Source organism: Corvus brachyrhynchos, unplaced genomic scaffold, assembly GCF_000691975.1.
Source record: "Corvus brachyrhynchos isolate BGI_N302 unplaced genomic scaffold, ASM69197v1 scaffold116, whole genome shotgun sequence".
Lineage (NCBI taxonomy): Eukaryota > Metazoa > Chordata > Aves > Passeriformes > Corvidae > Corvus > Corvus brachyrhynchos.
In genome coordinates, this window is record NW_008240221.1 from 5694031 (window position 1) to 5708146 (window position 14116).

At 41.0% G+C, this 14116-nt stretch overlaps 1 protein-coding gene across 2 annotated transcripts in view; it reads left to right on the forward strand.

Annotated features, from left to right (window-relative positions):
• Positions 1–6003: 6003 nt before the first annotated feature.
• Positions 6004–14116, forward strand: part of LPIN1 (lipin 1) — a 56949-nt gene continuing 48836 nt past the window's right edge. The window contains exon 1 of one of the 2 annotated variants that reach the window (XM_017745035.1): positions 6004–6025. In XM_017745035.1, coding sequence (XP_017600524.1) covers positions 6005–6025 — 21 coding nt within the window. In that variant the 5' untranslated portion in view covers position 6004. The remainder of the gene's footprint in view (positions 6026–14116) is intronic. The other variant, XM_017745036.1, reaches the window with a different exon arrangement.

Here is a 14116-nt window from a genome sequence, read left to right on the forward strand (position 1 = left end):
AATATTGTTTGTGATATGCCCTCACTCCTGGAAGGAAAAAAGCTCAGGTAGCTCCAGAGGAGATCTGGATCTCTTGCTGACACTGGTGGTAGTAAACTAAACAGTGACAGTGCCCATTCTCTGGCTTTGATGCTACCTGCTGTGATCCTATTAAGCTCCATCAGCACTCCAAACCAGTTGGCCTCCTTGAGAGGCCTGTTGGAAATGCTCTGTGCTCATTCCCAAGCTGGGAGCTGCCAGATGACTGTGGCAGCACCTGTGCCAAGTGCTGTTTTTCCAGCGTCAGGGCACAGGCCAGAGTGTCCCAGCGCCTCCGCCTGTGCCTTGACTCTGATTGTCCTGTACAGGAATAGCACTTGAGTCCTATTTCACTAGCTTAAGTGCAAGGTCATCTTTTCCCCACATTAGCTCATTCTCTAAGGTCAGCAGGGTGCCTGCTGAGGCTGGCACAGCTGAAGGAAAGATTTAATGCATTGTGTCTGCTTTAAAATCATTTTTACTCATGTTAGTTTGCATTTCCAAGCCTACTAAATAGGAAAGGCAGACAGTTGATTTACAACAGTCACTCTAAAAAATGGACAAAATACAACTCATTAAAAACTAAATTTTTCCATTAATTGCAGGTCTGAATGAAAGCTCCTTAGGGTTGTTTTCCAAATGTGAGCAGGAACAGAGGTTAGACAACTCTAAAGATCAAATACTTTACTGCAACATTAACCGTACTTTCCAAATGTTGGCAGGGATCCTGGAGAGTCGCGTGGTTGTTGCACCAGTACACAAAGAATGTTTTACAGGACTGTCTCTGATCACTGTTTTTCAGAGGAGCTGAATGCACAGGCAGCAGCTGTTTTGTAAAATTACCAACTCTGTGGCAACACACTGTTGACTTTTCTGCTGATGAAATGTACTGTTTTCCTGCGGCAATTCCTATTACGATGTTTCTGAGATTTATTTTTTGGAGCATGGAATCCTGATTGTTTTTAAGAAAGAAGAAAAAAGAAAGCTTGTGTGCTTGCAGCCCTGAAAGCCAACTGTGTCCTGGGCTGCATCAAAAGCAGCACGGGCAGCAGGGCAAGGGAGGTGATTCTGCCCCTCTGCTCTGCTCTTGTGAGACCTCACGTGGAGTGCTGCATCCAGCTCTGGGGTCCCCAGCACAGGAAAGACGTGGGTCTGTTGGAGCGAGTGCAGAGGAGGCCACGAAGATGATCAGAGGGCTGAAGCACCTCTCCTCTGCAGACAGGCTGAGGGAATTGGGGTTGTTCAGCTTGGAGAAGAGAAGGCTCTTGGGGAGACCTTATGGCACCTTCCAGTACTGAAAGGGGCAACAAGAGAACTTTACAAGGGCTTGTAGTGGCAGGACAAGGAGGAACATCTTTAAACTGAAAGAAGGTAGGCTTAGATTAGATTTTAGGAAGAAATTCTTTACCGTGGGCATGGTGAGGCACTGAACAGGTTGCCCAGAAAAGTTGTGGATGGTCCATCCCTGGGAGTGTTCAAGGCCAGGTTGGATGGGGCTTTGAGCACTTTGGTCTCATTAAAGACGTGTCTGACCATGGCAGGGGGTTTGGAACTAGATGGTCTTTCAGGTCCTTTCCAACCCAAACCACTCTATGATACCTCTTAAACACAAACAGGCATATGCAACAGGAAAATGTAATTTTATTTATAGGGAATTATAAGACAGAATTGGGTTGTGAGCTGTAAAACCGGCCTGCAGAGGCACATGGCAGCACAAAGGAGCACAGGCAGCACAGAGAAGCTTGTCTCCACCGGGCCCTGGGGGGAGGAGGTGTCACAGGGCAGACCCCTACAGAGAGGAGCCTGCTGGGAGCTGATGGACGGGTGAACAGCGAGTGACCACCCCGCAAAAGGACATTTAGGAAGTGTGTTACTGATGTGGCAACATGGGATAGGTCACATAGTGAGGATTACCTTATAAGGAAATACTGTGCCTTAGAAAAGTGTATAAAACCAGCTCATTCCTTTGAATAAACGATTCAGATTCCCTGCCAGTCTGAGTCCATGATTCAATCGCCGACAATATTGAATTCAGCATTTGCATACAACATGCAACTGTATTTCAATTATTAATTTAGCCTGCAAGAGTATTTCTGTTCATTCAATTATTGGTGTAACAGTGCCAGTATTTTTATTCTGCGTCTGAGAAAAGATAGACCACTTGTTAAAACAATGGGCCATGTGGAAAGAGGTCTGTTCGTAATTCAGATGCTAGAATTCCTTTGTAATGCAGAATAAGTCATTTAATCAGGATGTATCTCAGTTTCTTAATTTGATAAATGGAATTTATAATAACTTCTGGTCCATAAGGTTGTTGAGAGACTTGGTAAATTTTGTTTGAATACTGTAGTGGAGTCCTTAGTGGAATGTTCCAAGTGTAAGATACTATCATGAACAGAGAAGGCCTATGTGCCAGACCTCTCTGTCTTCCTCTGATAGTGCCACCTCAAACTTACTTGTCACATCCCCCACACAAAATGATATTCTAATTATACATGTACCAGAGTGTGTGTGTGTAATCACCGGTGTAATTATCAGTAATGGAACCCTTAAGAACTGGACCTACCAGAACTAGGTGAATTTATTTCTGTAGTGCTTGTTTTGCTATTTCTGATTGCTCCTTATTTGAAATGGTTTCATTGTCTTTATTCAAATGGAAGAAAGTTCAGAAAAAGGATAATTTCATGCCTTTTCTAATTGCTCAGTAAAATTCCACGGAGTATTCTGGGTGTCATATAACTTGAGAATGATAGGGAGCAGAATGCTGGGGTTTTTTTCCTGGTGAACATTTGTGCTTGAAAAATGTTGAGATTTGAATATGATGGAATATGGGTATTTTGAGATCATACCACCAGCAAATCTGGCCATATTTGAAAGTTAGTTTTCTAGGCAAGAAAGGGAAATCTTTCAAGTTATTTGTTCATATCATCACTATCATATTTATTGATACTGTAGTATTAGTCCTTTGAGTAAGAAATTTCACTATGGAATAAGAAGTATTATAAAATGCAGTTCAGAATTTCCCTTCAATAACTTTTCCTTCTATTTGTATGTGTCCCTTCATCTCCAGCAACACTGAAAGCTTACCGTACTTAGTGGGTATTAATTAATGTCAAAGTGTCTTGCGACTGTGGCTTCTTTAAAAATGAAATCACCATTCACTCCTACTTCTGTGCGTTCATGAAGAAGTTGTCACAGTAATTGTCACCTCATCTGTGGGGCTCTGTCTCTGGAAGTACCGTCACTCTGCTGAGGCTCCTGTGCTACCTGTCTGCAGAGCACTACTCATGGAATAAACTCATGCCTCTGCTATGCAGACCCTGAGCACAGGTTGCCTCAAAGGGGCTGAAATGTGTTCTTCTTGTCCTACAGAATTGCTTTTCCTGTCCTACTGGGTACTAGAGGTTTTCCTGTACCATGAACACATCTAGGGATGATGCCATATGAAAAGATCTTTGGCATCCTCATCCTGCAAAACAACAGACTGGTGTGGTCTATACTTCTTCAGAGCTCACAGGGGTCACCTGCTTCCAATTTCTCTCCAGCTGATGATAGAGATCCTACTAGCAGAGGACTAAATCCTTCCGCAAAACACCTGAAAACTGAGGTGGTGGAAAGAGAGAACTGAGAATATTTCTCAGTCCAGATAAAAAGTGAGGATGACACAAAGGCAATGTGGCTTACAAAGGAATCTCAGGAGAGGTATTCATTGAAGCTGGGTTTCAAGGACCATGATTGAGGCCTGTATATATTAATTTCTGTGTATGATTAATTAACTGCATTATTTCTCATTATATTTTGTTTCTTTCAGATTCCGTTGATGAAAGATCCTGGTTGGATTCGAAATGTCTGGACACGCAATCTAAATGTAGGAATTTAATTGTTCATTTGCTTTTTAACTCCAGTGCCTTAGGGCAGGCCCAGCTTGAAGCCCAGTGCTCTTTGGTAAAGCAGGATGAGGAGTGGTTAATTCTTGCCCACCTCCTGGTACCCAGTCCAGCATGTCCAAGTGTCACTCTTTGGACACTGTGTTACTGTATGTCACCACTATAATGTGGTATTATTATTCTTGTGAAAGTCTGGGTGGCTCTGTGAAACTGGTGGCCCTCATATGGGCCAGTACTAGCAGGATAAGGATGGAAACAGCATAAAAATTTGGAAATTTGGCACTTGACCTGGGAGATAAGCACAGAGTGAGAAAACCTGTGGCAAATGTGAGATGCAAGACATGTCCCAAGCCAGGGAAAACATGCCCAGACATCCCTGCTGCTGCTCTCCTGGAAGGCAGAGAGCACACCTGTGAGGTGGTGGTCTCGGGACACAGCCATGGATTGACAGAAGAACCACTCAGGAGAAGGAATGAGAGGGGGAGAACAGCACTTCCCACACCAATTATAGAACTGCCACTGCTGAATGATTGGTGGAGGAGGCAAAGAGGCAGACCCAGGGAACAACCTGATGATTTTCTAAGTGACTCTGGACTCTATTCCTCAGAGTGACCTACCCTTACAGTGATGGTGGGGCAGAGTATTTAGAGGCTGACGTGTTTGAAATCACAGGTAAGTCCACAGCATTTCTACCCAGCACCAAGCAGAGCCATGCAATCACATTCGCTCATCTGAGCTTTTGGAGCCACTGTACAGCCCTGCGTAGGCTTCACAGATGTATTAGCCTGGGTGGAGGCAATGTTAGCATAGCTACACTGCTGTCTCATGTAAATCCCACTCTGGGGGTTCCAGACAACCCACACAGTGCAGTGTAGGATATTCTCTATGGTTTCCAGAGGAACCTTCCTGATCCAGGAGCCTGTGGAGACTTGCCTGTAGCACCTCAGTGTGGGAGCTGGTTGGCAGAGCCTGGCAGCCTCTCAGTTGGATCTGGCAGATGTAGGAAAGTATGTCAGCTTCAAAAAATTGAGGATCAAGCTTTCATGATGAGCTTGATATTAGTAATGTCATGTAAACTGAACAGCTAGATAAGCCAAACAGGCAGTCTGAAATGAGGATGAAGTTGGCTGCTGTTGGCAGGGGCTGGGTTTGGACATCCAATTCAGTAGCTGTACTTTGCAGACAGAAGGGTACCTGGGAATTCAAAATGCCAGTAACATAAACAGGGAAGGAACTCCAATTAGCAAAGGACAGCATCAAATATGAAAATTAAACACTTGTAAAGAAATATTACAGATGTGATCTTTTCATTCCAAACTTTGGGAACATTCAGATCTGCATTCAGGTGAGATTCTGAACTTTACAAGAACATCTGCTGGGTAACCAAAACATACCATGTGAACTTGTGCTGTAACTTTGAAAGAATGGAGAATAATACATACTCTCAGTATGATTATACTTTAACAAGGATCAGCTTATGTGTTACTTGGGCAAAATTTTGAATTTTTTAAACGTATCAGTACTATGGTTTTTGTCCTAAATTTCTCATAAGCTAGTACAGAAAGACATGAAGAAGAAAGACATGAAGAAGAAAGACATGAAGAAGAGGAGAAGGAGGAAGAATTTTTAACTGTGGATGTGCTACATTTAAAATCTACTCTACAGAAAGAAGATTGTGGGAAGTTAGCTAACCACTAAAGATAAAAAACTCTCAGAGATCATGCAGATAAAAGATGTGTTTGCACTAAGCTGTGCCAATGTCTGCAGAGAGAAGTCAGCAGTATGAAACAGAAAGTGAGAAAAACAAATGAGGCTGAATCTGCCACAGGAAGCAGAATTACACAGAACAAATAACATCTGACCTGGACAAGGTAGATAAGCAATAAGCATGATCCCAACCCCATGCGAGCAACATGAAAAACATGCAGGGTGAATGAACTGGGCTGTCATCTAGGGCTGCAGGGGAGGGACATCTGATATCACAGGGATGACTGCACAGGGAGGCTTTTTTGTTTGTGCCCAAATTGCAGTGTGTGGGGGTGGGAATGGGGAAAACGGTGTCTGAAGAGTTCACATCAGAAGCAGACATGTACCTTGACATGACTCTGAACTACCTGTGGGTATGACTTTGTTTTTTGTTCTATTAAATAGGATTATTTTCTTTGTTTTCTGACCAGTCCTTTGTCTCTTCTTGTACTATGGCAGAGCTTGATACAAAACACTGCTTGCCTGTTCCTAGTCTTGCTTTTAAAAAAAAAAATCTTCACCTGTTCAAAACAATGAGCAAACCCTTTGCTTGTGTAATGCAGAGTTCACTGGCTTGAAAGGGATTATATTGTTTTGTGTGAACTGAGCAGCAGGCCTGATACTTTCATACTCTTAACTCACTGGGATGGGAATTCTCTTTGCGCATGATACGACCAAAGCAATGCTGCTGACATGCGAGTCATAGTAAAACAAGCTGATGTTTTTGTGGGCAGAAGCTGCTGGTTTTGAGAGACTGTGCATGGTATGTAGATTTGTCTGAAGTAGATAAACTGTACAGTAAACTGGAATGAGGGTAGCAGGAATGAGGCAAAGTACCTGATGAATTCTCATATTTGCATAATGGAATATGGAAATCATACAGGCCACCCGGACAAAGGCTTTCTGTCCCAGGGCATGCTGGACCTCATAAAAAGGATTCCACTAATTTCACCAAAGTAAATGACTTAAATAGATTTACACAAAGTGCTTGTTTTAACACACACCTCTGCCATAGTTATGTAACAAGGATAAATTATTTTCCCAGTGTGCTAATTCTTGAAGGCACCTATTTTCTCAAAATAACTCGAACATAATGTTTTAAAACAATTCTTGCATGTATGTGCAAGTGCTGGTAAGCTTTTTTCAAAGCTTTTTTCACTGTTTTTTTCAAACAGTGAACAGGAATACATGGGGACAGAATTGACCCATTTATGTAAGGGCAGGATCTAAAGAATTAAATGTAGAGCAGGCAGGTTGGTAATACACTCATTTATAGTATCTTAATACTGGACTAACTAAAATTGTTCAGCTTTCTCAGTTCAACATTGAATTACATTTCCTTCTAATGGATTGTTGCCTCCTGCGAGCCATTCAAATACATCATACTTTGTGACCAGTTTACACAGACATCATAAACCCCCCTTTAAGACAGGTGTGTTTTGCTTGCAAAAACTGTTGTGCATTTTGACTTCAAGACTCTTTTATACTGAAATTTTCATTAGCATAAAATTTTAATTTTTGCTCAGCTTTCAACACCATGGCAGAAATCAGAGAAAAAAAATGTTTTCTTTTAAACCATAGACTATAGTTCCTCCACTGGTTAATATACCCTTTGTCACAGCAAATCTAAATTTAGTTTTCCAAATAATTATTTTTAGACTGATGGAGATGAAACACTGTTTAATTTTAGTTCTAAAATAACATTCATTACTATGTTCAGGGATTTTAGTGCTATAACACTTCTGGAGAGACTACACTCATTTTGACCCTGAGAGTATTTCGAGGGAAGGATTTACTGAATTACCTGGGACTTCTGCCACTCATAGAAATTTGAACATGAAACTGACATAAAGTACCCTTTTCATGATTTTGCAAACTCAATCACATCTATTAACCGTATTAGCACTACAGATTTATAAAAATGAGTCTAATAAATCATAAAAATAAAACTAATTTCTCAGATAACATCACATAGATATGCATGTCCTTACAAAAGATGTAAAGAATGACAGCAGCTAAAAAACAGAAACAAATGACAATGTCCCTGCTTTAACACAACTGACTTAGAGGTTCCAGTTAGAGTTTTATACAAGTTCTCAGCCTAAACCAGGAGAATGAACTGCTTAGATAAGAGAAAGAATGCAGTAAACAAACTTATTTACTGATTAACTGCTTGATGCAAATAATTAAAGAGAATTTATTGTCTTGTGACTGCATGTTCAGGATTTAATTCTGTGCCTCGGCTTGTTCCTAGGATTTTCACACAATTTTGATTATTAACTTTATCAATAACAATATATTTTCAAGTACAAAACAGCTGACAGCAATTAGATTGTCAGCTTTTACAGCAAGCAAGACTGAAAAGATAATTTGCTTAAGCAAAATATGCTTTTAAACATTGTCATTGTTCCATATAGATCAAATTCTGCCTGATAAAAAATTATCACAAGAATTCAATGGATGGTTGTACTTTGAATTCAAAACAAGCACAGTCCTTGGCTCAAACTGTAATTACTAAAATCCCCAGTAATGGAATTAAAAGGAAAATGCTTCTGAGACAGATTATCTCAAACCAGTATCTCACCTCTCCCCAAATCAACCAACACAGAGCCTTGAGGTTAAAGATCAGAGAGATCTGAAATCCGTGCTGCCAGATTAAGGTGTCTTCAAGTTAGGCACAGAAGAAGGAATGAGAGGACAGTGTGGAAAGATCTTAGGGCCAGAGCTCCCTTGTGCCTTGCTGTTACAGAAAGCCCTGAGGAGGGAAAGCAGGAGTCCTTCAGGTGGAGGCACAGGACCCATAACTGCTTCAGAGCCTGAATTGGGAAAAGTACCCTTCTACATGTTACACACAGATGTTAAAAAAATTTGCTCTAACCTGGTTATATTCTAGCACTTCAAATATTCAAGAAAATTGAGTATTAGTGAGAGAGGAAAACACAAAGTAGCAAGGAATTGCATTATTTCACTGGATTTTTTTACAGCAAAAGTAGTAAATCTTTTTTACTTTGGATGAAGGGATCAAGATGTGAACTCTTGGGCAGTACCTGCAGAAGCCTCCATCATCAGTTCAGCAGTGAGGGAGACAACAGCCAGAGTCTGCCTCTCCTCCTGACAGGCTGCTCACAATCCTCCATCTGCCTCTTTCTTGAGGAGAGATTAAAACCTTTTTCATGCAGTTTATATGACAGCCAGAACTAATTACAGTACCTGGGAGAGTACAGAATTATCTCACTTCAAACCCAAGCATTGGCTTCTTGTAATGCTAAGCCAGGGACAGAGTGCCCCTGCATTCACCAGGAGCCACACAGAGCACAGCCCCCCTCTACCCTGTTCTGCACAGAAGTGACGAATTTTTCTGTCACAGAGAGAACCACCAAATATTGCTACTTGTATTATAAAACACATTTTAGATATGTCACTCTCTCTGTGGAGTTATAGAATGAACTTCAAGAGGAGCTATATTAGCACTTAATTCTTAGCCCACCGGAAGAAAAAGCTTTACACAAAATATCTATTAATCATCTTATTATCGTGTGTGCAGATGTTACATCTTTGCTACCTACAGTTTGCCTGGTAAGGTGGAAACAACACAGTGAACTAATCAAAGTGTTCAGTTTTACAACCCCCAAGCAATAACTTTCAGAACCTGTTTGCAAGGATAATTTGATATTGGTAGGCAGTCTGATTTAGAAATTACAGACATTGAGGCTGAGAGAAAAGCAACAAACTTCTCAACAGAAGGAATTGATTTCCAAATACCTTTGTCCACTTTGGGATTAAGATTGCCATTTTAGTTTCTAAGTACTGCAGGTACCATGAAGAAAAGATTATACCCTGGGAAACAGACCAGCTTTGTTTGAAGTTCTCAAAGCATGTTTTGTACTATTTTGTTCTGAACAAATAATACCGATGATTTTGGTTTGCTGTACTTTGAAAACAGTGTTCTGGGCAGAAGCTTTGCTGGTCATGCGTAGATGTATTGGACTGATGAAAAGCTAGATTTTGGGCTGGAAAGCATTTCTGTCCACAACAGGATGGAAGGGTTTTCCATGGAGTTGTGTATGATCTCTCATTTCTTGTATGTGTGTGCACTTAGAGACCAGTATGTATTTTGCCTGAGCAGAATACACGTTTGTGTTTGAACAAGCATATGCAGGAATTGTGGTCTTGGCTGAAGAAAGAACATGTTGATGATTTCACTGTTACATCCGTAATCTCATACACCGCGATTGCTTTGCTATCAGAGCTCAAGCTTTTCTAAGCTTTTTAAGATTATATTTAGAGAGCTCAGCCATGGCTATTTACAAATTTGGAGCTAAATTGCTTTCTGATGAGATTGGACTGGTACAAGTGTACCTCCAGAAGGGTTGGTATATTTAGCCTCTCTTGTTCCTAATTTAAGTACTCCTATATTCTTCTGCTTTGACAATGTTTGGATCATAGGAGTCAATGGAAGCCTCTGTTTCTCAGTAGCCAAGTATTTTGTAGCAGAGAAATGAGTTTTGACTGGGGAAAGAGCTTCTAGGATATAAAGGAAGCATTGAGGTTTTCATGGGTTTGCATGGTTGGATGTGGATCTAGAGGAAAAAGAAAGGCTCTTTTGAGAACCTTCACGTCAAGACTTGTTATAATCTGAGAAGGAAAAAAAGACTTGTCTAGTGGTTCATTTGCTACAGATCCCCTTTTTTTCAGTGAGGGGGAGGAAAAGGTGTATCCGTCACAAAACCAAGTCCAAAAGTATTTGGTTCAAAATCAAGTTTTGTTATGCAATGTGAGCACTGATGGCATGTGAGATGTTATCATTACAGATGAGCATTTTGGTACATGATCAGTGCTTCCTGCCCTGCCTCTAATTCCAGCTGCAACAGTTCCTGGAAAATTGCAATCCCATATTTGATCGTTTGACAAAATAATCCTCTCAGTTTTGCTTTTCACTGGTCATTGCCCTGCCTCATTGTTGACTGAAACTTTAAACTACTTCTGATGACATCACAGTCCTGCTGAGGATGATGTCATCATCTCACTTCTTAACACAGAGGTCAAAGAAAAAGATAAGAAATGCTGTCAGAAGTGTATTGGCTGGCATGTGCAACTGTCAGCAAATGATTACAATACTCAGGAACTGTGATGATACAGAAAGCAAAGTCCTAAAGCTAAAGCTGTCAAACTGCAAGGAGCTCAGGGGGACAGATACAAAGCAAAAGCAGAAGCACAGTCAAAATTGGCAACAGGTAAAAGTCAAGGGGGGCGGGGGGAAAGGAATGTTTTAGACATCTCTGCTACTAAATAACATCTACACATACTTTTAAAAAATGTTCTCAAATCAATCAAGCACTTGGAGGCAGATTAAATGCCAGTATTTACATGCCACAACACCCTGCACTACTGTGCCCTCAAATGAAGAACAAAATGAAGTACTAGATAATTGGACTTGAAGGAAAAAGGAAGAGAAAAAGAAAAGGGGGAAAAAAAGTAAACCAGACAGAGAATTCAGTAGATTATCAGAGGCAGGTGTAGGTGCTCTATAAAAATATCTACTTATGTTAGGAGAAAAATTCCTTTGTTATGATGGTGGAATATTTAATCAGGTAATTACAGAGTCAGTCAAACTGCTTTTTGATGTTTACACTGGAATAAAACTAAACCAACTCTTAATTTACATTGCCTGAGCTACTCTGAGTTTATTACTTATATAAAGGATGTCAGCACGACTCCAGAGCAATCTTTGCTTATGAGTTAATTATAAATTAAAAGCTAAAAGCTCACCTTTTCTGTTTACTGAATAATTTTTACCGGCACATTGGGCATCCATTAACAATTGCAGTCATTCATAACCCAGGTCCTGTGTGCCTGAACATCAACCCTAGTTTTAGTGGGGGAAAAGCCAGACATTACTGCTAATGCACAATGGATTGAATGGTTATTTTGCTCACTGGCAACATACCTGCTAGGAAAAATAGTGTCCTAAGAAAGAATTGAAGGCTTTTTCCCCTCCTTCCATGGACTTACGTAATTTTTCTATGAATCTGTTCTTGGATTTTATTAAACTCTTCTGTGCTTGTCAACTCTTTTTTAAAACCCAGTTTTACTAATTTACAGAAAACTACACAGCTCAACTTTCTTCATAAGTGTATTTTCATAGTAGCTATGAGCCCAGATCAGAGGCTAGAACTCCACTGTGCCAGAACTGTACAAACACAGAGTGAATACATAACCTATAAGGTCTTTGAAACAAGAATCAAGAGTTAGGTAATAATGACTTAATGTAAATTGACCATCAAAGAAAAACTTCCATGAGCAGGTCCTTCAAAATTTTGTGGACAGTTTTAGATCAAACCTTGGTAAACAAACATCTGACTAACACAATGCCTCCAGAAAGAAACCTGTCAAGGGGTAAACCTTTCAGGAAGAAAACAGTAATACTTCAGAACTTTGTCATTCCTGAGTGTGTTTTGGAAATGACACTGTCAGGGACTTTCCTCTTGCTAGGGCCATACTCCCTCTGCCAGCTAGTCTGTAGGTAACTCCAGATTATTTTTTAGGAACCATCCCTGACCATACTATTCTCCAAACTCTGCATTGGGCTGAGTCAAATCCACAGCCATAAACATGCTAAGGCTTGGACAATATCAAAGTACTGGTTATGCACTAGTGTTTCGTCCTCTAGATAGAACTAATTGAGGAGAACAGTTATGAGCTGAAGGGCAGCACAAGTAAGGATTTCAGAATGAGTTGGCAGACGTTGCTCCACTGAAGTAATATGAGGAACACCACTGTGCACACTGGTCACACCATGAATAAGAACAGAGTGAACAAGCACAGAAGGATGGTGCCCTGTTGTTAACTGAAGCTCACTGTTGCTGTGCAAGCATTTGGCACTTCCCACAGCGTCCTGTGTGTATCATGGGTGTATTTACTCTGCTCTGTACGAAGAGAAAACATGCCCTTGCACATGGAACCATTTAAAGTGTAGAGTATTATTCTGTGGGCTATTTTACATCAAGCAGCAGATGGTTGGACATGATAAGTAGCTAAACACAATATAGTACTTCCAGAAATGAGAATCTAGCTTCTGGATTTCTGAAAGAAGCATGAAAGGGTGGGTGTTGTTGACACTGTGGAAAGACAGTGTTTTTTATTCAGTATGTCATGATCATGTTTTGACTTTGGCATAGTCGTAGAAGACCATAGTGGACCAGTATGTTAGAAGAGTCCTCCCACCTAACATGGATGGTGATGGCTGGAGGTTAGCACTCTCTCAGAGGGAACACAATATGGGATTGTATTCTACACAAATGTGGTGGGCAGAGCACTGGTAGGATCCACAGTCAACACAGATAAAGCTTCTTGTATTTACAGGCATGGGACTATTTACCAGCATTTCTCATTGCCTACTGACTGCCCACTGGCAAGGGATTAGATATGAAATGCCTGGGAAATGAAACTGCAGGTATTCCTCGCTGCAGTTGTGTATTATTTTCTCTTTGGGACTAAGTATACACCCTTGTTTGTCATGCCCAGGCAGAAACTGTCTTCACTGACTTTTCTGCTCTAAAACTGAAGTGTACTCATTAGTGTAGCCGTGTAACCGGGAATGGAGGAGAGAACAAGAGGCAGGGATTGGAGTCTGTGAGTTTGCACAGGGTCCTATCACCCAGTGGCTCTGTCACAGCTGTGAGCTGTATACAAAGACTGGCCACCACGGAGAGAGAACTAAGAGAGCTATAGCAGGAAGATGTGTCTCACAAAAATAATTTGAAGGATTACAACCGGGTGATGACCTGGAGAGGATTCCACTGGGATTGTTTGACAATGTAACCAGAAATTTAACAGAAGTAGAAGGCTTAAGTGCTAATTACTCGACAAGGTACTCTTCCCAGGCTTCAGCTGCATGTACATTTTGGTGACTACAGCACGCAGATGCAGGAAATCCAGCTTTCAAAAACTTGTCTTCAGGCATAAAACTAGCAGAGTACTTCAATAATGACCTTTCTTTTTTTTTTTTTTTTTTGGTGTATTTTTTTGGTCATCTTTTCCCCCCCGTGTTACTCTGTTTCCTGTTCATTTGTTCTGCACATAGCACCACCCTCTCCTGAGTTCTGTAAACAAGACTTCAAACAGGCCTCGAAGATTCTTTCATCAGTTCATTTTTAACATGGACATCCCCTTCCCTTTTTAGCTGTGTAAGGCACTCAGTATAAAGCGAGGTTACAATGCGGTTTACATGCAAGGAAACCACTATCAGGTGGAAAAGCTTTATTTGATCGCGTTTATTTAAAGCCATAAAGCGTCTGATACTGAAAGACGTGTTCCCGATGGCGATGAATGCTAGGCTCTGGCAGCCCAAGCGACGCCTATCACGGACCTGCCCTAGGTCAGTCTAGGCTGAGCGATTCCCTTTTCCACTCCCCGTTTGTCCCATCTAGGAACGTGACTCGCCCTCGGCCGCGGGATCACCCCAC